The sequence below is a fragment of the Paramormyrops kingsleyae genome, chromosome 9 (assembly GCF_048594095.1).
Source record: "Paramormyrops kingsleyae isolate MSU_618 chromosome 9, PKINGS_0.4, whole genome shotgun sequence".
NCBI classification, from domain to species: Eukaryota; Metazoa; Chordata; class Actinopteri; order Osteoglossiformes; family Mormyridae; genus Paramormyrops; species Paramormyrops kingsleyae.
Genome location: NC_132805.1, coordinates 11,055,973 through 11,077,949, shown reverse-complemented (window position 1 = coordinate 11,077,949; position 21,977 = coordinate 11,055,973). Strand labels below are relative to the sequence as shown.

At 51.8% G+C, this 21,977-nt stretch overlaps 1 protein-coding gene across 9 annotated transcripts in view; it reads right to left on the bottom strand.

Moving 5' to 3' along the window:
• Positions 1 to 1,565: 1,565 nt before the first annotated feature.
• The window catches only part of LOC111841687 (sodium bicarbonate cotransporter 3-like), a 40,280-nt gene continuing 19,868 nt past the window's right edge, over positions 1,566 to 21,977 (bottom strand). For 2 of the 9 annotated variants that reach the window (XM_072716317.1, XM_072716316.1), the window contains exons 2-26: positions 19,992 to 20,073; positions 18,800 to 18,946; positions 18,495 to 18,633; positions 17,611 to 17,771; positions 17,354 to 17,542; positions 16,015 to 16,305; positions 13,632 to 13,741; positions 12,412 to 12,569; positions 12,058 to 12,145; positions 11,736 to 11,882; positions 11,060 to 11,163; positions 10,148 to 10,322; positions 9,840 to 9,973; positions 8,936 to 9,181; positions 8,733 to 8,838; positions 7,337 to 7,498; positions 7,081 to 7,194; positions 6,799 to 6,960; positions 6,420 to 6,671; positions 6,172 to 6,240; positions 5,230 to 5,403; positions 4,966 to 5,118; positions 4,753 to 4,853; positions 3,347 to 3,454; positions 1,566 to 2,426 (exon numbers count right to left, since the gene is read on the bottom strand). In XM_072716317.1, coding sequence (XP_072572418.1) covers positions 2,348 to 2,426; positions 3,347 to 3,454; positions 4,753 to 4,853; positions 4,966 to 5,118; positions 5,230 to 5,403; positions 6,172 to 6,240; positions 6,420 to 6,671; positions 6,799 to 6,960; positions 7,081 to 7,194; positions 7,337 to 7,498; positions 8,733 to 8,838; positions 8,936 to 9,181; positions 9,840 to 9,973; positions 10,148 to 10,322; positions 11,060 to 11,163; positions 11,736 to 11,882; positions 12,058 to 12,145; positions 12,412 to 12,569; positions 13,632 to 13,741; positions 16,015 to 16,305; positions 17,354 to 17,542; positions 17,611 to 17,771; positions 18,495 to 18,633; positions 18,800 to 18,946; positions 19,992 to 20,073 — 3,651 coding nt within the window. In that variant the 3' untranslated portion in view covers positions 1,566 to 2,347. Of the gene's footprint in view, positions 2,427 to 3,346; positions 3,455 to 4,428; positions 4,481 to 4,752; positions 4,854 to 4,965; positions 5,119 to 5,229; positions 5,404 to 6,171; positions 6,241 to 6,419; positions 6,672 to 6,798; positions 6,961 to 7,080; positions 7,195 to 7,336; positions 7,499 to 8,732; positions 8,839 to 8,935; positions 9,182 to 9,839; positions 9,974 to 10,147; positions 10,323 to 11,059; positions 11,164 to 11,735; positions 11,883 to 12,057; positions 12,146 to 12,411; positions 12,570 to 13,091; positions 13,155 to 13,631; positions 13,742 to 16,014; positions 16,306 to 17,353; positions 17,543 to 17,610; positions 17,772 to 18,494; positions 18,634 to 18,799; positions 18,947 to 19,991; positions 20,074 to 21,977 lie in introns of all 9 variants that reach the window. The other 7 variants (XM_072716322.1, XR_011992959.1, XM_072716319.1 and 4 more) reach the window with 7 other exon arrangements.

Genomic DNA, 21,977 nt, shown 5'->3' with positions numbered 1-21,977 from the left:
AAAATAAATGCGCACTAGTGAAGAAATTAAATCTGAAGTGTAATTTCATCCTCAAATACGAAAGAAAAGCTGGCACGTACAAATATCTTGTCAACGGACGAACGAATGGATAACGCAAAAAGAAACGGCATCTTGCTCACGGAGTTAAAATATGACAAATTAATAGCAAGTTAAAGTGAAGTGGGAGAGCTGGAGGTTGGGGGGGGGGGTTGCTCTCCCCCATTGCTGAAAGCAGAGCGGTGTACATGCTCACCCTCAGCCATTCGGCTGAGGATATAGAATTAAAAACGCATTATAAAACACCCAGCTGCGGACACACAAGACAGATGATACCATTTACAGAATAGGGTCTCTTGTAGTGTGTTGGGCAATGAAGAGTGGGGTGGGGTGACTGACCAGGACGGGAAAGGCACCCACATCCGTTTGCAGAAGGGGTGCAACGGGAGTACAGTGTTGCTATGGTAACGACTTAGGGCCCTGACGTCACTGCACTATTCCAAAGGCCTGAGGCTGAACGCCAGCCCCCCATGAAGCCCAATGCCAGAAATTTATATCACCATCAGGAAATGGACAATTTCACTTGGAAAGAACATTTTTACATTTATATTCAGCCCCTGGTTTTGGCGCCCTGTTAAAGATCTTTATGAAGTTTAATCTCCTCAGCTATCTGGTTATAATTAGACAGAGTGTGCTTGCAATGCGGAGTAATTACACCCCAAATCCTTCACGTTTAATGTGCACGGACCGTACCCTGCAGCACGCACAGTCCTGACACCGATTCAACGTTATCGCGAACCTCCCTGTCGCTCCCAGGTCCGCCGCATTTAGTGTGAAAGCGCTATTCGCAAGTGCCACTTCTGTCATTTACAAAGGAGCGGAACGATCCCGTCGTCTTGAAGTGGAGGGTTGAAGCACGGTGTATATGTACTGAGAGACCTCTGGGAAAGCAGTATGCGCTTTACGTGTATATTCCTGAATTGGCTCCAAGTAGACACGTTAAATATTAGGCCTATGTACGCATCACCCATCCCACATATGTGACGGCAAAACTAAAAGTGCATGGATACTAAAATTAACACACAAAAACAGACAGTGCCATTTACTCACCTGTGTTGCTTCAGAATTTGGCAATAAATTAAAACTAACAGAATATGCCAATAATAGCAATAATAATGATAAGAATCAACTATATATATATATATATATATATATATATATATATATATATATATATATATATATATATACATACATATATATACACGTATATATATATGCACGTGTATATATATTATATATATATATATTATATATATATATATATATATATATATATATATATATATATATATATATATATATATATATATATATATATATATATATATATATATATATATATATATATATACATACACACACATACACACACCATTACAGTAAATATTACATATGTAAACCTTTTAAATTAATAAAAAGTTTTGTCTTCCCCCCTAATCAACAACAGTTAACACTGTTTTGTCTAGTTCTACCCGTTATGCAGATTTTTAAGTACTAAATTAAGGTTAATAGTAAAAAACAGGGGCTTTATTATTAATATTAATAATAATTTCTGAGGTTCATTTTTGAAACTTGGAGCAGCCATAGATTTCATACAACAAAAATGATCTGCAATAAATCACAGAATTGGCAGTTTTGCACCACCTGCTGGTCATCGAGGACACTTCCAGTACCTACTCTCCCTATGCCCATTATTCTGTTCCTTGAAGTTGCAGCACGTTTCACTACTGGCCTGCTGGAGGATATCTGGGGGTCACCGCTGACCAGACATCTCGCTATTAACCGCAAGCCCGATTTAACAAGGTAACTTTGCCTGCAAAAGACGAGTTTTGGACCGTGTGATCACAAAAAAAAAAAAAGGAAACAGAAACATTTAGAAGAACTAATATGGTAATTAAATGCCTTGTACCCTTGCTTTTAAGAAACCAGAACTGGCAAGAAACAGCGTGTATCTTTCGCTCATCTTTTTTTGTGAAGAGCAGAACACAATGTTTATACGGAACATGCGCAAAACTACTGGACGTGTACACAAAACCCTGTCGATTCCGCATGATGATCTGAAACTAAGCTGTATATTTCACATAAAATTAACAACAAATAAAAAACAATGTGACTATAAGTTAGGTAAAATTATGATTCAAGCCCATAAAAAAAATAAATAAAAGAATGAGTGACACCGTCCACCCCCCCCGGGGCCTTCTTTGGCTTGGCTGGCACTGGCCCCCGCTAGGCTGGGGTCCTCCTCTCTGCTGACGCCCCAAGGCTCTCATCTTTCTCCTCCTGTGGCTCAGAGTGAAGTCTCCGCATCTACCGTCTTCTCTCTGGTCTCATCCTCAATGTTGATCTTCACAGGCATCTTCTCCTGACTAGGAGCAAGAGCCACAGTACTGTCACATGACCCTGTGCACTGCGTGTGTGTGTGTGTGTGTGTGTGCGCGCATGTTTGGTAATATTAGTATTGATGATAATTTGAAAAATGCTGCTCTGTTATGTTAATGTCAAAGACAGACAATGTATATACATACAAAATACAGGACAAACATATATAAATTCACGGCCTCTTAGTCTATGTACCAACCAGGTGAGGTGATAAAAAATGCAATGCAAAACATTCCCAGTTTCATTGCGTAAGCATTGTGTCAGAAAAATGCACACGCCTTGTCATTTAATTGTGACTCAAACCTCGCTATAATTAAAATTCTCTCCGTCAAGCATGATTGTGACACTGTATTAATCACCCAGCCCTAGTTTAAATCACCATGCTTCCTGTCATATTTCATCTTGACACATCCATCATCTGCATGCGTGAATCGCATTCCTAAGAAATCACACGTCATGCATCATGCCTCGCTGGCACCGCAGGGGGCGCCGCATGGTGATGGAGGTGCTGGTCCTGTGCATGGCAGCCATGCAGAGCTGAGCAGGGACCTGCTGTAGCATAGCTGTCACACAAAGTCACTGCTTAGCTATACTGAACTCCATGACCACTAAAGTTTTCCTTTTTGCTGACCAATAGGAAAGATCCTTAGTAAAAGCCCCACCTCTTCCCCATCCACAACCTCTTCATCAGCTTCAGGATAGGAGTGCCTGGGTCTGTCTCGGATAGGCTAAAGGTACCGCCTGTTTGTCAACTCATACTTACATTCCAATCAAATGTTTGCAGTCAAAGTCAGTAGTGGGTGGGGCTAAGTGAAATGGGTGGGGCTATATGACATGGGTGGGGCCAGTCACTGTGTGTGAGTTTGTTTATGGAAAGGACAGCGAGTAAAAACAGAGATATAACTACCTTGCACTAGGCTTCAGACCTTTGGCACTGTCAGTCGAAAAGGAAACAGCTCTCCACACGCCGCTTTTGGCCATTTCGTCAGAAATGTTTACGACGGAAGGATCAGAGCTGAGTGGGAGACAGACCAGACCACCTTCAGCCAGGCATGCGAGCGGGAACACACTGGGACCAGTCTCCCCAGTAAGCACGCGAACCCAGCTCAAACACACAACATCAAAATGCTAGAGGAAACATTGCCTTTAAGATGGCACCCAATATTCTCCAGGTATTGCAAATGCAATGAAGTTCTCCAATGACACGCAAACTAATAAAACTGGCAAATATCTCCAGCACTGTAAAAGAACATGTAAGAAAGACAGAGACACAGCGCCCCAGGGACACCTGCCATAACATTAGTGCCACGTTATTTGCATCTAGTTTCCTGTGACCTCATAAGCCGATTATTTAATTAATGGGGGGGGAGGGTGCTTAGCTGTATTACTGAAGCTCTGAAAGAAGCTGAATGGAGTCAGCATCCAGCCCCGAACTGACAGCCTCCAGGGCAGGAATGTAGGTGCACAAATAGTCAGGCACGAACATGCACAGACACAGACACTGACACAGCCAGAGACGCACGTGCACAGACGCACACACAGACAGTCAGACAAGTGCACACACAGGCACTCGCATGCACAGACACGCACATCCACAGACACGCACACCCACAGACACGCACATCCACAGACACGCACACCCACGGGCACTCGCATGCACAGACACGCACACCCACGAGCACTCGCATGCACAGCCACGAACAGGCACTGGCATGCACAGACACGCACATCCACAGACACGCACACCCACGAGCACTCGCATGCACAGCCACGAACAGGCACTCGCATGCACAGACATGCACGTGCACAAACACACACAAAAACAGGACGGGGCCTTCTTAATAATAATGCTATTCTCCGCCCCATGCAAGCGTTGTGATGGTAAGATTAAAAACCATCAAAAGTTAATCATTAAGGAAAGACGTAAAAAAATCCCACAAGGTGTAGAAGTGTGAAAGGCGCAGGCCGAGGGCAAAGCGTGACACCAACCCCTGCGGTGGCCTCGTCCTGGGATGACGTGTCGGATACTACGGGCTCCGATCTGTGCCGAGAAACACGACAGGGGTTCAAGGGGCCGCCAAAACCACCACGACGTTCCTGCAGCTGCCCTGCGCGCTGGAGAGCGCCACCTAGCGTCAAGCGAGACTCCCTGTCATGGCGCCTTAATGGCGTTAAGCCGACCTGTGGTTGGGATTGTTACCGCTGGCGACAAGGCACGGTGACAGGCAGGAGTCCCGACGCTGAAGAAACAGTGCAGGAACGAAATGAAACGAAAGAGGGCGAACAACAGGGGGTGCCAGCGACCTCCCTCACCTGTCTTTGAGAGATTTGGCTGGGAGCTTAAGCACATCCTGCTCCCCGAAGCGGATTCTGGCTGAGTCGAGCTCGTCTGTTTCCAGCATGGGCTCCGACTCCTGTTACCACGGCGACATCAGCATGAGAATGCTATTCATTGTTATGTGCAGATATTGTTCTCATCTGTGTGCTCATGTCTAAAAATACAGCGATACTGAAGGGCGACTGTACCTCCTCCTCTTCCTCCTCCTCCTTCTTCTTCTTCTTCTTGTCGTCCTCCTTCTTCTTCTTGTTCTCGGGCATGAGGTCGTCCAGCCAGCTGAGGTCCCGCTTGCTGAAGCAGGTGAAGTCCAAGAGCTTCCGGACAAACACCAGCGCAAGCACCTGGAGAACAGAGAGGTCTGCCGTGAGACGGAGGAGAGGCCCCCACCCGTCATCTCTGCGAGAACACGAGGATCGGGAGGCGTCGAGGTGGCCAGGCCAGACGTCACGCACCATCATGGGGAAGACGACGGCGGCCGAAGACACCTTGATGACCCAGAGCAGAATGAGGCAGGTGAGCTGGATGATGGTGAAGAGGTGCACCTTCCATAACGGCACGTAGCGTAGGTAGATCAGGTCGGGCTGGTGCTTCGCCGGCATGCCGAACAGTTTTATCCGGTCGAAAAACTGTGGAAATGGGATCCATCATGAAAGGATGAGATAAGCAAGACTGTCTAACAGGAACGTATCAGCAAGCAGAAGATATCGTGTTCTATGAAATGTTTATCATCCAACTGTGAAAATCTGAAATTCTCAAATTTTATAAAATGCAACTATAACTCAGCCATGAGCATGTTCTGACAGCGTATGAAATACAGCCACACGTAACCAGGGACTGTCCTCGGGACAAAACCCACAGCCCTTACAGTCCCTTACAGGCCTCAGATGCTTAACATCTCATGGATGGAACTTCCAAGCGGCAATTCAATGACTAACAGCAGCAAGGAGGACACGGAGTGTGTCTGTGTTAATGTGTAAACGTGTGATCCTGTGTGTGTCAATGTGGTCCAGGTATACATTACATTTTAGGGACCAAATGTCCCCACAATGTGACAAAAAAACCCTGTTATTTTGACGTTGGCGGACCATTGTTTTCGGGCCCCACAAAGGGTAATTCAATTTAATAAATATCTGAGACTGCAATAAAAAACCATATAAATACAAAAGGATTTGTATTTTGTTTGGTTACTTATGGTTATGGTTAAGGCTGGTCAGGGGTTAAGGCTGTTATTGTTGGGATTAGGGGTTTTGTCCACAGAAATGAATGGACGGTCCCCACAGAGATATGAGTACAGGTCTGTGTGTACACATGTGTGTCTGTGTGTGTGTGTGTGATGTGTGTGTCCACACATTCATCACCAATCAAACAGTTGACTGCTTCTGGTCATTCCTTACCTGGATACCCTTCAGCGATGACACCCCCATATACAGAAAGACCCCATAGAGAACAGGCATAGGGATAAACTGTAAATAAGAAGGGAAAAAGAGTCTCATGATTTTTTCCCGATTCCTTAACTTGCCCCTCAACACACCGGCACTGAAGTACATCACTGCACCTACGAACTGAGACACCTCACTTGATTGGCTTTTCTCCCCACCCTGAGCTCTTGTCAAGCCAATCGCCCAAAGGGCAGAGCCCTCACCTTGAGCACAGAGGTCATGAAGACTGACAGGCCCATGAGGAAGAAGATCATGAAGCCGGTGACCCTCTGCTCGCGGATGCCCAGGAACTTGGGCTGCTCCCCGGGGGCCGAGCAGCCCGATTCCAGCTTCAGGCTGTTGACGTGCGAGATGGAGAGCACGGTGGCGGCCACGAACCACGGCAGGCCCATGATGGAGCACACGCCCAGCATCACTGCCACCACCAGCAGATCCAGGTGATACCCGCAGCCCTTCTGTTTGGGGCGAACAGGGATGAGGAGAATCTGAGGTCTACAATCCATGGCGACCCATCAAACAATCACCACGAGGGGGGTCAACAAGTGCAGACCCTGAGATGCCAGACAGGAACGGACTCCCAACCTTGAGCCGGTGCTCCTTCCGGTTGATTATGACTGCCGTGATCTGCTGGTCCATGAAGATGAGGATGGTGCAGAGCAGGGCCGGGATGGAAGCCGCCAGCAGCGTCCACCACGGGTTGTCCCCCAGCGGGGAGATGAGCCAGCCTCGGTTGCTGGAGGTGGGCTGCAGGGAGAGTTGATCTCAATTGACCAAAACACAAGCCTGACTAACCTATGCACATTCATGCTTATTTGGTCTAGTTGAGTAATCTGTTGGGTCTAGTCTGCAAGCCCCCTAGCCTACCTCAAATCGGTCGGGGACACGCAGCTTGGGAGAAGGGATGCCCACAAGGTAGTCAAGCAGGACCATTATCATGATGGTGATGAACACTGCAAAGTCACTGATGGTGGAGCGAACCTGTGGGTCACATGACCAATCATGTGATGTTGGTGAGTCAACAGTACTGTTCAGCTACATAGTGCTTACGGAGTCACTAATAAGGCATGCACTTTAGTGCAAAAGGGTGAGCGTGAATGGGTGCACGAGCTGCCGGCCTCACCCTTGTGGGGAAGTAGCGCTTGGTCTTGAACTGCTTGAGGAAGGCGGAGAGGAAGAACGTGGTAAAGAAGAGGATGACAGACCAGAAGAGCACATCTGGGATGTAGGGTCCATGGTGTCCACAGGCCAGGCCGACAAACACGCCGTCAAACTCCTTACATGTCTGTGTGTGTGGGGACAAACATGCTTGGTCATATCCATGCATACATCCATCCCTCCATCCATTTTCTGTAACCGCTTTTCCTGTTCAGGGTCACACAGGGTCCAGAGCCTATCCTAGGAGCTAAAAGAGCTAAAACAACCCAGGATGGGGCACCAACCCATCCCAGGGCACCCACACAACATTCACACAACATTCATATCCATGAGGAATTTGGTAACTTGTTTTGGACTGTGGGGGGAAACTGGGAATCCCGGAGGAAACCCCATGACGACACGGGGAAAACACGCAATGTCCACACAGACAGAGCCAAGGCGGAGATCCCAGAGGTGTGAGGCAGCAGCGCTAACCACCATGCCGCCCCTGTCTGGTCATATTTAATTAGCCAAATTCTTTCAAGACTAATCTTGTAACACTTGGCTATCTGACAGCCATCAAACTGTGATGCGTTGCCACAGTAACTGCTGGACAGTCCCACCCCCTGGCCCCAGCATGGCCTCACTGGTTCAGAGTCACCAGGGACACCCGCCAGCGTCTGACACTCCACTGCGCTCTGAAACAGACGCCAGTGGCCTGACGTGCAGCATCAGGTCCAGGCGGCTGATCGGCAGGAATGTCTGTGCTAAATGAATTCTGTCACGCACCCGAACAAAAGCGGGTGAGACAAGGAGTCTATTGTCAGAGCCCTTTCTCGCTCAGTGTCACAGATAATGGGAGGCAGGTAGAAATGCAGGGTGTCACTGATCTGGTCCAGCCAGTGATTTAAGAAAACTGCACTAATCATTCTGGTTAAGCTTTTTACACCTGGCCACCCCCACTGATAAATGTTCATGATGGCAGAGCACAAGCCAAGTCTCTGAAGCAGAGTGCAGCCCCAAATATGCTACTACTGCTCCCACAGCCCAGGTTTGTTCTAAACTCTATTCATTTCATTCTTCCAGCTGTACATCTAACAGTTTAGGGTTAACACAGTACCTGTGTGAAATAAAACCAGTTATCTGTTGTGATTACTGTTCACTGGCAAGGCTCCTGGTTTGCTTGGTAAATGTGTGGTTTGCAGCAGTGCGCCGGACTTCTCTCCTCCACCAGGGGGTGCTATTAACGCGATGATTTATGCACAGATTTAAGCTGAACGCGAGTCACAGTGACACAATTAGGAAAAGTCAATCAGGGTGACACATAGATGGTCACAGCTGTCAGAAAACCCACACACACACACTTGCTGACAGTCACTCACTGTCACGTCCAGATCGCTCCAGGGAACGGATTCTGTCGTGAAGCCAGACTGATTCCAGCGCTGCACAGCCTCAGCAGTGGCATTGACAGGTGGAGAACACGTGCACCTGGGGGTGAGCCAAGAGGGGAGAAGGTGTGTGTGCGGGTTCACCATACCACACAGTCCAGCTTCCTCTGGATGGGCGCGTTGCCATGGCGACTCACGTGTAGAAGGTCAGGTTGTCCAGGTGGCTGTGCATGTTGACGGGGTAGATCTCACCCAGCTGGAAGAGCTTCTCCAGCGCCTCGTAGATGAAGATGATGCAGATGAGAGCGGCGAAGGCTTCCTCCGTGAAGCGGGTGATGTAGCAGACCAGCGAGCTGGCGTCCGTGGCAACCAGAAGCAGGCACAGGAAGGCCGTCCACAGGCCTATGCTGGTGCGCAGGGGCAGGTAGGAGAGGCCGTAGTCCCTGTGCGGAGAGGGGGAAGAGGGAGATGAGGCAGGGGATGGAGGTGAGGGCACTAGAGAGAGACAGACACAGAGAGTGGAGGGAGAGATGCCAGTTGATGCTACACGTCTTCATTAGAATGACTGGGACCAGCGATCTGGTCCATCTGGATCAGTCGCAGTGTAGAAGCTCAGTCACATACACACAGTGCTAAAAAGGGCAGAGAACAACATGCCAGCCAGACTGACCAAAGGCGTAAGCTGAACCCAAACACTCCTGCCAAACACCTCCTCCTCCCTCCAGCGGAAAGTGCTCCATGCTGCTTCAAAGCGTGAAACTCTGCAAACCCCTCACTCCTATACCCAACCATATTGAAAACTGACAATCTGCAAGTGTACGCAGCGATCTGGGGCATCGCCCTGTTCTGGTAAGCGCGTCCAGTCTGTGCGCCTCCTTCGCAGAGTTTGTGAGGAGCCGCAGCTGTTACACAAAGCGGCCAGGAGAGGGTGCTGTGTTAAAACAAACCAGACGGCTGGCACTTGAGCAGTCTGTTCCGAGTCGTTTCGGGGAGCTGGGGTCCAGATGCAGATGGGGCGCTTCCCTGCCGCATTATCAGACACACCTGCAAACACAAGCTGAGGCAAACCGGCCCATTCTGGGAGGGCAGACCGGCTCTTACTTGCAGAACTTGAAGAGGATCTTCTCAAAGACCAGGACGGGCCCAGTGCTGCCCAGGATAGTGAGAGGCTGTCCCGCAAACAGGGAGTAGGCGACACCTGTCAGAGAGGCGCCAAACAGGGACTCGATGGCACTCTGTCAAAGGGGGGGGGGGACAGCAGGGAAGAGTGGGTTTTAGCCAGGGTAACTGTATCTCTGCAGAGCCTCCATTGCAGAGCCTCCATTCCTAAGAAAAAGCGACTATTTCTTAGTGACCAAAAACCTGACCGTGTTATGTGTCTGGCTTGGCACTGTTGTTTCTGTACTCACGATGTTGCCCTTGGTGGCCTCGCCCAGCAGGCCGCCGAAGGTGATGACGGGCGACATGCAAGCGCAGTAGAGGAAGAGGATGGAGGCCAAGCACTGGAGGCTCAGCGCATCGCGCAGGTCGCTCCAATAGAAGGGGGTCTTTCGCTTCACATCCCTCACCAGGCCGCCGAAGACCCTGTGGAAGGAGGGGCCTCCGTCATCCAAGCGGACCGCGCCGACCACCGCCACCCAGGCTAACCGCGTCGACTACCTAGGCTAACCGCGCCGACCACCGCCACCCAGGCTAACCGCGCCGACCACCCAGGCTAACCATGCCGACCAGCATCAACCAGTCTGCCCGCACTGACCACTGTGATCCACACTGACCGCTCTCATGCTTTCATTCTTTGGGCCACGTGTACATCCGCTCTTACCGGGGGGGGTCCCGCTGCAGCCCATTCCTATCAGCAGGTAGCTGGAGTACCGGGAGGTCAACCCCACATCAAAGCCTGTACCGGCCCTCAGCTCAGACTCTCGGCTCTGAGGATTTGCTGTATTATCGGTTATTTTCTGTCACTAAATCTGCCCCCCCCCCCCTTTCCTAATGCTGCTTTCATTAGGCCGCTGCTTTGGTCGCAGTGGGTGGCTAATTTTAGCCTCATAAAAAGGTACTTAGTGGGGAATCAGGCTGCAGCGGTAATTTCTCCATGGTGTTTGCCAGGCTGCAGGGCGACTTCAGCTGAAAGACCTCCCTGTTCCTTAAACGTTAAACGTCCCCCTGCCCTTCCATGTACGTCTCTACATTTGACGCACACTGTCTGCGCTGGCTGCTCGGCATGACACCACTGGCTCCCTGTGTGAATGGACCACGGTAGCCGTGGCAACTGTGGTAACCGCAGCAACTGTGCTATACTGCTGCCCATCCAGCCTCACCGTCCTGTCCGCTGGAGCTCCGGCCCTGTATGATGCTCCACCTCCTTCTCTGCCTCCGAGGCCCCCACCAAGCCATTCGGCAGGGGGGGCATCTTCCTCTTCTCCTGATGGGGGGGGCACAAGAGTTTGGGTGTCTTATTAGCACTCAGTGCAGCTCAGGTACTGACAGCCAAACACTGCTAGGCCCCCAAAACACAGACCCTCTGACAAGCACTAAACCCCACTGAGATATACCCTGATCCCCCCTCCCCCACTCCTACAGACTTTTAAACACTTTGTTCTCCTGTAGTTCTTAATGCTGGAAGTTGAGGGTAGATAGCAAACGCTTCTCTAAAAGTGCAGACCAATCTCACACCAGCCCTTCTGTCCTTCACCTTCATCCTTGCCCAAATTTACTAGATTCCAAAAGTCTACTGCCTTCCATTTCCTTCCAAGAAGCAGATGGCAGCTAATGTACCCACCCTTCATTAACGCCCCTGCCAATCGGGGGGGGGAGGCCAAATGGTGAATAAAATGGTGACGCACACTCTGTTCACCCAAAAGCACAGGAACCCGACCACATTCATGTGTTCCCTCCTCTGAAGTGGCCAGTGACTGATGTGTTGCTGTTGTAGGGCGGTCATCAACATCAATGGAAACCCCCACAAAGGTGCTGAAAAACAAGATGGCCGTGTACCTGAGACGGGACGTTCTTCGGGGGCTCGATCCGTATCTTGGGGTCCCATTCCCCAGGCGGTAACACGGTTACCTGGTCTAGGAACTCGTCGATGCCGGACAGGAGGTCATTCCGGTCTTTGGCCTTGTACGCGACGTCGTGGAAAATCTGAGGCAGGGTTTATGGAAAGCGAACATCACAACATACTTCACCACATTTTAATCTCAAACAGAAAAACTACGAGTCATGCACGATGAGCCTTTTTAAGAACATTGGGCCTTTCTAAGAATTGCTTAGGGACACACGATGTTTTAGATTAAGACATTCCTGCCGTGTGACGCACCTCATCTGTCATCAGCGTGGCGATAGACCTCCCGATTTCATGGTACTGAGACCCTTTGCCAAATGGGCCGAGAAGCAGGAAGAGGAACCTGTAGGACGGAGCACACTGGCGTCAGGGCGAAGCGTGTGAAGGCCCCGGCCGCCTTACAGAAAACAGTTCTACCACATTCCCGGCTCCTTAGAACACGACAACACAGTTGCCAGCTGCTACTGGTCCAATTATGAAACTAGTGCCCTGGAACACGGAACCACTTCCTGTTTCTCTGCCTCTCTGAATGAAGGCATCAGACATGTGAACTGGTTAGACAGAGATGGTTTTATCGTGACCAAAGGCAGGGGCAGAGGCGGGCAGCACCTGGTGGGCACGGGCACCTCCGTCAGGCCCGTGAGGAGAATGGCGGGGGCCAGGCGGATGAAGGCGATGATGGGCCTCTCCAGGAAGTCCACCTCGCCCACCAGCACATTGGAGGCCTCGGCGCCTGGTGGGATCTTCCTCATGAAGTTCATGTCCACCTGGGTGAACAGCCTGGAGGTCAGAGATTCAAATGGAGATGGGGGGGGGGTAGATATGCACTGGACTCCTGTCCTTCAGCTTGGGAGCCACAAGGAGGGTGGGGCTCTGCGGTGAAGCACGTGCGAGGACATCAAAAGCGAGCAGAACAACATTCCAAACATGGCACCTCGACAAACACACTCCACGCGACACGCAAAGGTGTGCCACTGGACAGCTCACACACCAATAAGGGTGCAAAAACACCCCAGGGGATGAAATTAACAGTCTCTGCCTCCCTGGGGCACGCCACTGACCTCATTCATTCGACTCGCAGTCACTGCCTCGGAATGCAGCACAGTATAGTCTCCTGCACTACCATTCCATCACCAGAGATACAGAGTCACGTCCACGGCTAAACGGAAGCCACACCGGAACTCGGGGTCACGCTCACAGTCACAGACAGAGGGCACTACCACGTCACAAGAAACGATCAGAATGGGCACAATCACGATGTCACAGTCGCCCCAAGTGACAAAACTTACGGCTGCTTTCCTGGGGCTCCCTCCATTAGAGCCACAACTACAGTGAAAGGAGGGGTGGCAGTCCTGGGTGACCGAGGCGGGGCGAGACAGACAGAAACAGGGTCTCACAGCGCCTCACTGCCACAGTCAGTCAGTTTTTATATAACCTAAAGGTCACTGGAATCACCAAACATTTTGTACAAGAGGCAAGAAAAACAGGAACAATCCAATAGATATGATGACGGGAAACATGGCCAAAGGCCATTCGCTCAAGGCCGCCCCCAGCAGGCTGTCAGGGATTCTTAACCCTCACTGCACCAGCATGGCAGGGTTCCACTCCATTTTAGAGGCTGAATGACCTCCAGAGGTATGTTTGAGGCCTCTGGCATGTATAAGGACCTGATGGAGCAACTGCAAATTCACAAGTGTGTTACAGAACTGACCCCTGAGGTCGGCCTAGTTTTGCATCCCGCAGGGTGAGAGCGGGCACTGAAATTTTGTTCTGGAATCCTTCCAGAAATGTCCGGAAGAACAGAGGCAGACGTTGCTGAAAACGTTTACCTTGCTGAAGTCCACGGTGCTGTTCTCCCGACTGCCACTGATGATCCGACACTCGCTGAGTTTGCTGTTCTCTAGGCTTCCTGGAGCCGACTGTGGAGACGCCAGGAGACCTGGGGGGATTGGTGGGGGGGAGACCAGTTAGGGCCAGAAGTTAAAGGCAGCCAAGAAAAATCCATGCATCGTGTGGCAAGACAGGCCAATCAAGCCCCTACTGGGTAACAGTGGGCAGTGAGGCCATCACGGGGCTATACCGGGCAGTGAGTACATAACGGGGCAATACCAGGCAGTGAGCCCATCATGGGGCAATACAGGGCAGTTAGGCCACCATGGGGCAATACCAGGCAGTGAGGCCACCACGGGGCAGTACAGGGAGGTGAGAAGACCACGAGGCAATACAAGCCAATCAGACGCTGACGTAGCAATACAGGGCAATGAGGGCACCGTGTGACAGTCCAGGGCAATTAGGCCATCACAGGGCTATAAAGGGCAATGAGGCCACCATGGGACAATACAAGACAGTGAGGGCACCATGGGGCATTTTAGGGCAACCAATCAGGCCACTATTCTGTGTAGTTCCTGCTCCAATACTGCTCATACCTGTACCCAGGTTTTCACTGCCTAGCTGGTTTCCCGACAGCCGTATATCGTTAATGTGCTAAGTACCTCACTTGTATGGTGTCTGATAAATAAAAATACATTTAAATGTAAATAAAAACCAAAAACATTGCCACAATGTCAACCTGTAATCAAAGTTGCTTCTTCTACCCTAATAATCAGGTTCATCTTCTTTAACATGAATTAAAGCATAACAGTCTCATTAAACTTTTGCTCTTTTTTGCTCGACAAGAAGGAAACTGCCACCCAATCCAAACACTGTCACTCGAGCTACAGCCAATCCTGACATTCTCATTCGAGCCACAGCCAATCCCAACTGTTCTCTCAATCCCATCTGTTTAAACCAAAAGATCACGAGGGATCCCAACCTAAGATGCTTAATACAGCAAGTACGGCTACCAAAAATATGACCATATTCTTTGCAAACACATCTTTCCTTTAACTGGCAATAATCTCTCTCCAAATACATTACATGACACTTCAGAAGGACCCCAACAGAATACATGGACAGCCCCAAGCGACTTAAATTTCGGTATAATCTTGTGTGAGCAAGAGCGGAGATGATCCCCTGCCCCCCATCCCTCTATACAAGCTGGAAATAACGCAGAAATTACTTTCTTCCGTTCTGACTAAGCTGTTAATCCACCAAGCAAACAAAAAGGAGGATGATTAGCAATAATGAAGACATGGCGCCCACTTGAGCGGGATCGAGTGGCTGGTGGGGGATGGCGGGCTGGCAGCAGGCGAGTGACAGAACGATGCGAGGTGACAGATCGGTGTGCGACTCGCCTGCGGAGAGACCCCACCCCCTCGCAGCCGTGCATGGGGAGCACCTGTCACTATGCGTCCTGGACCGGGCGGGGTCCTTCTCAGAGCATCGGGTACACCAGTGCCATGAAACGTGGCCAGCTGCTCTGGCATCAGGGCGTCGGCGTCAGACCTGGTACCTCAGCCGAGAGACCTGCTGAAGCTCACAGTGAAGGACCGAGGACCACCAGGGAACAACACCGAGCCGCACAGGAACTGCGGGGAACAACACCGAGCCGCACAGGAACTGCGGGGAACAACACCGAGCCGCACAGGAACTCCGGGTAACAACTCCGAGCCGCACAGGAACTCCGGGGAACAACTCCGAGCCGCACAGGAACTCCGGGGAACAACACCGAGCCGCACAGGAACTCCGGGGAACAACACGGAGCCGCACAGGACCACCGGGGAACAACACCGTGCCGCACAGGACCACCAGGGAACAACACCGAGCCGAACTTTTCTAGCAGAACGATCCACACCACCATGGATCTACAACGATCCACACCATACTTAGGACTCCCATTTACCAAGATGTTACTGTAATTTAGCATGATTTGGTTGTTTCCCAGGATGGGACACCTATGAAGAAGTGGCCATGACAGTCACCAAGACGCCTCGGAGCCCAGCTACATGGGGCGAGGACGCAGGGCGGTCCCCGCAGGTCTGGAAAGCCACTCCAGGCAGGGGGAGGACAAGGGCAGGAACACAGCAAAGGGGGGGCAGTGTGCAGGCGTGCGAGAGTGAGAGGCGGCAGGCCAACCTTTGTACACACACACACACACACACACACACGCTCGCATGGAGGCTCACTGTGACACATGCACAGATATTAGCATCGCATAGACGCATATAGGCTCATGATGAGCTGGTGGCCCTGGCACTACAGTGCCCCCCCCCCCGGCAGGCTTACTCCAGCAGGCACCACACCATGCGCCCCCCCCCCCACCCCTGTATTTGCCTTCTGGTGATGGGGGCAGCAGGGATACACGGCGAATGTCCTGTGGGGGCTTCTCCTCCGAAGGGGGGTGCTCTTTGTCTTCCTCAGGGGGGAAAACGACCACCTCGGGGATGCTTCCCCAGCTGGGGCGGGGCTCCGGGGGCTCCAAGCGGGACCGAGGCGGGGGCAGGAGGCGCTTTGGGGGGCAGGGGCTACTTTGGGGGGATGGGATGGGGGTGGAGCTGGGGGAGGGAAGGATTATGGAAGAAGCTCGGCGCAGCAGGGAAAGACGAGAGGCGGAGAGGCCCTCCCCTGCAAGGAGAAGAAAAGAGGGAGAGCAGAGGAAGCAGGGGGGAGAAGAGGAGGAAGGAGGAGAAAGAGAAACCAGGATGGAGAAAACTGACTGTGCTTGGAAGGGAACACCACATCAGAGAGGAGCAAGCAGTGCACAGGAGGTGGAGCAGGCAGTGCAGGGGAGGCGGAGCAAGCAGTGCAAGTGGTCACATGGCACAAAAACCAGCCAATGGGCTTGCATGGGCAAAGAGACCACCAATCACATGTGAGAAAATGCAGGCAAGGATGCATGGGGGAGGGGTGGAGGTTTGAGTGACTCAGAATCTTGGGAACAATTATGTCCATTTGAAGGTTACATTCCTCACAGCAACGGCAGCATAGAGCACGTGTCAAACACGCCAGGCACATGCTAAGCTCACACCTTACAGCAGGATTTAGAACTTGTATAACAGGACTTAGTGTCCGCCTACTGCTCACATCAGGCACAGGGTTATAGACGCTGTCAGTGGCTTTGCCCAAGATTCAGGTCCCAGCGTCTATTATTGATTAAAAGTTTTGCTCAAATATGAACAGGACCTTCTCAGTCGGTCACCGACCTTCCAAACTTCAGAAGTGACACGTTATCATGCCGTGACTTTCAGACCAACTCTGAGCTCCCGTTCTCCGTATTTACAATGCAAATACACCCGGTGCCGTTTCTGCGCCGGGGAGTGCCACAGAGAGGCGGCGGCGTCATCGAGACGCAGGAACCGAGAAAGGAATTCCCCAGCAGTCAATCACCAGCCAACTCAGCCAATCAGCCAGTCGTGCTGCTGTTTACCCCGCCTCTCCAAAAACAAGCTTAAAATCGGCATCTGCGAAAAACAAGTTCGCAAGCCGAGTGATACACACCCCAATTTTTAATCCTTGTTCCCCGAGGCGGGCGTTTTGTGGAACAGAGGAGAGCAGGGAGGGGCATTAACTCCCACCAGCCCCTCTGTCGCAGGTTTACAGCATTAATGCCCACGGGGGGGCCCAAACTCCGCAGTTAGATGTGAGGTGTAAGCAGGACAGCCAGGACTCTCACCGTTGCGCTCGAGCAAATGCGGGTCGGAGTGTTTCTTGCCTATGTCGGCGATGGAGCGCACCAGCGGGATGCGATTGCTCAGCTTCTTCTCACTCTGGTGGTGATGTCGCTTTAGCATGGCTTCCCGTACCTTCACACGCAGCCCCTCGTCCAGCTGCGCAGACGCCACCATGCTGTCGATCACCATTTCTGCGGGGAAAGCGTGTCAGCGTGGGGGGCGGGGGTGGGGGCAGGGCGGGGCAGGGCGGCCAGGGTACCTGCGATCTCCTCAATGGTGTTTGCCCGCATGTCGAGCATGACGGTGCCGTTGAGGATGCAGCTGCGCAGCTCGAACAGGCTGTGCAGTGACAGCGTGGCCACGTAGGGCTTGCTCCAGCGCTCGCCACCGTCCTCCACATCCTCCTCGAACTTCAACCACCTGCGCAGACACACGTAGACACACGCTTGTATCGTCCATTCATTTCTAGGGACAAAACCCTAATCCCAACATGACAACTTTAAGCCCTACCCAGCCCTAACCTTAACCATGAGTAACCAAAGTAAATATAAGACTTTTGGCATTTTTTGTTTTTTACTGCAGTCATGGAGTCGTGGGGACAAGAGAAAAAAAATGGTCCTCGCAATATGAAAAAAAACAGGTTTTTATCACATTGTAGGGACATTTGGTCCCCACAAAGTAATATATATATACGTAACACACACACACACAACCACGCACACACAGACACGCTCACACGCAGACACGCTGAACACACACACTGTGGCCTCTTCATTAGCTACACCTGCTCGTTAATATTAACAGCCTTCTCCTTCAAACAGCAAATCATGTGGCCACACCTGAATATATACAGCATGCAGGTCCAGAGGTTCACTTACTGTTTGGTCACCCTTCACAACGGCATAGATACATGACCTAAGTGATTTTAAATGTGGTGAGGCTGCTGGTGTCGATTCCAGTCACCCTACTGTGGTGTTTGCAGACACACAAAAATCTAACACAAACATGCACATGCGTGTAGACAGACACAGAGACGCACACAGCTGACACAGAACCCCACTGACAGGCTCGCCCCAAAGAACACACACATGGAAGAGCCCCGGCCTGTCACATGACCCCCAAGTGACCCCCAAGTGACCCCACCTGGCTGTCTCCCTCCACTCGTAGGTGCTCCCTTCCCGGAAGGACAGCTCGTCCAGCTCTGTGAAGAGGTCATGTGGAATGTGCTCCTCATCGTCGTCTTCGGTGCCCAGGATGAACTGGACCCGCTGGGAGGGCGTGTCTGGGGGGGGGGGGGGGCAGCACAGACAGGGATGAGGCGACATTTCCCACCAGCTTCACTCAACGACACAAAATAAAGGGCCAACAAAACCGACACGATCACCACATGATCACGCGACTGACGCCCCCAGGGCTCACACCCGCCCCCCCCCCATCGCCGGCATTACCGTAGGTGGGCGACTCGCGGCCGTCCTCGCGGTCGGAGCCCCCCCGCTCCCGCCGCTTGCGGTGGTGCTTGTGGCCCCGGTGTCGGTGCCGGCGCTTGCTCTGCCTGCCCAGCGGGACGTGGACGCCGACATACACGGCTCGGTGACCTGGGCGGGGGGGGGGGGTGTCAGAATGGGACAACGTGAAGTGGAAACTCATCCCCCCACAGCCAATCAATACCCCAAGCTGGTTACTTAAATTTAAAATCTATGCATAGATCCATAGTTTCCAGGGTTCAATGAGCTTCTCTGTTCTCTTTAGCATCTCTGACAAGTCAGGGCAAGATTTTGGTCACTGAAGCAGGGATACGTTCAAGATGAAATAACATACAGTGATACAGTGATTCAATATGACCTCCTTTATTGTGCTTCCATACCTGACTACTTATTATACATGCGGCTTCGCTAACAATACAGAGATTTTAGAACATTAATATCTGCACATCAGGTACAGTCATCTGTAGTTATGCCAGTTACTCAGGATATGACAGCAAAGGCGCAGTTGGGTTCGGACCCTGTGTTCTGCTCGGCACGACTCCCACCGAGGGCCATATGGACATGTCCGTACCCCAGCCGAATCCGAGCGTCCATGTCAGCACACAATCACAGAGCGGGGAGGCGGAGGGAGGCCTGTGCGTGTCTCCCGGGCAACGGGGCTGGCAGGGACCCTGGCTGCGCCCACACGCACACGCACACCAACATACAGTTTGTGCTGCCAGAGCGCGAGGGCGCCAGTGCACGATCAGCACAGACAGAGCACATAATCCCTCAGTGGGCACTGGAGGGGCCACAATTCAGACGTGGACACGACGTTCCTCACTGCATCCAGGGAGCAGGGAGGCCGCGAGGCCAGGAAAGATCATGGCGGGACTTAATGAGCCCAGGCCCAGCGGGAGGCTAATCCATGCTAATACCACCAGGGACTGCGAGGTCAGGCGGGCCGCGGCAAGGCCGGCGAGCTCTGCCACTTGGCTGCGGTTGGGGCGCTGGGCTTGGACGCCCCGGGGGGGTCAGCAAGGCCCAGGACTGACAATGACACGAGGGAGCTTCATGCAGAAATCAGCAAGATGCTTTCTTTGGCTTTTTAATCACGTCCAGCAGCCAAGACGCCTCTGGTATCCCAGCAACAGTGAACGCAGAGAGAGATTCTTACTTTCAAGCTCCTCCTTCTCAAAGTTTGTGTTTAAGGTGGAGCTGGTCTTCCCCAGGTCGATGACAGCCTCCTCATCATGTCCCTAGGAAAGAAAAGGGGGGGGTGAGAGTTCAGCACTGCTGTCAATCACAGGAGGTGGGTGCGGCATAATAATCACACAGCAGGGGGGGGCGGGGGTGCATCCAGCTTATCTGAGTCTATGACTCACGTTCCGCGCCAGACATACACTCCCGAACATTAAACATCCACTTTCCTGTTCCATCCTGTCCATCAGGCAAGTAAAAAGCACGCCCCAGTCTCGTTCCTGTGAATTACTGAAACCAATCCCACAGAATCAACATCATGTCAGACAATTTTTTTTTTAAACTTTATTTCACCGGCAAACACAGAACCCATGAAATGAGAAACCCTGGAGACAGGGCACTGTGGTTTAGGAACCACAGGGTTTAATTTCCTGGGAGCAACTCTCAGGAAGTCACCTGCCCCCCCCCCCCCAGCCTCTCAGGCAGCGATGGAGGACGTGTCATGCTGCTCACTGTACTCGGTTCCACTTCCCCCCCCATCATCTCGGCTGCCCGGCAGTCGTTGTTTTTTCCTCTCAGTCTCTTTTGGGAAGTCCCGTGCATCTCACTCTGCACGAAGCCCTACGTCACGCAGCCGCGCTTCGCCATGCGCAGGCTCTCGGCCCGTTCTCAGTCTCTCATTTTCACTTTTGCTTTGTGACATCTGGAAAAAAACAGACCAGAGCCTCCCCCGGCCGCACTGCACTTAAGTGCGAGGCATCAGCCAGAAGTTAATTGGCTGTAGGGATATACAGGGAGCAGAAGTGGGATTTAATTGGTTCAATGATACCACAAAGCAGAAATACCCTGTGCAGGTGAGCCGCCCACTCCGCCCTGCACACGCCCTTTTCTTGACACCTTCTCAGCCAATAACACGGCTTCCTGGCAGGCTGGGAAACCCCATAGTGACCTTTGCTTAATTAATCCTGACAGATACCTGATCCAGTTGATCAGGCCCAATTCCTAAGGGATTTCAGTCATTCCTTGGTGAATGGGGCAATGTGTGGACCAGTGGGTTCAGACAATGCCTATGATCGGACTGTCTGGGTATGAATCCCAGGGCTGCCAGAGTGATGTCATCGTCAGAGCCCTGAGCAAGGCCCTCAACCCCCAATTACTTCAGGGATTGTCTAACACTTTTTATGGAGAAAAGTGTTTGTTAAATAAGGGCATCAAAGTCGAATGCTTGTCATGCTGAGGCGGCCTGCGGTATTGTGGGCCTTGTGGACACCGTTACCATCTTCCATCTTCCTTCCCTGCCTTCCTCTGGTGTTTCTGCCTTGGGGAGGAGGGGCTGAGGAGCAGCAGAGACCCTCACAGGTCCTGGACGCCTGATCTTAAGAGTCCCAAAAAGTGGCCAACCAGAAAGAGTCTAAATGAAAGCATAATGGCGGCCCGCTTCCCCGGCTCGGGGCGTCACTCTAACGCCCCGAGATCAACGCAGTGGACCATTCAGAACCGAGGCGGACAGGACCGAGCAGCGCCGGTTAGATAATGTTAATGCCACAGCCGGCGATGCGGAACGAGCCACTACGTGTCTGATGAGGCGCCGCAGGCAGCTCCCATCAGGCTGTACAAACACGCAGCTCACAGACAGACCCCCCCCCCCACCTGGGGGAAGCAAGCAAGCTGAAATCCCCTGTGCCCCCTGGGAATAGACTCAGTTGGGGCGGGATGCAGGTGCGCACAGAGACAAACAAAGAGACAAACACAGAGACAGATAGAGACACACACACACAGTGACAAACACACACACACACACAGTGACAGACACACACACACAGTAACAAACACACACACACACACAGTGACAGACACACACACACAGCAACAAACACACACACACACACAGTGACAGACACACACACACACAGAAATAGACAGATACACACAGCTGATCCTGACGACTTCGGTGATACTGCAA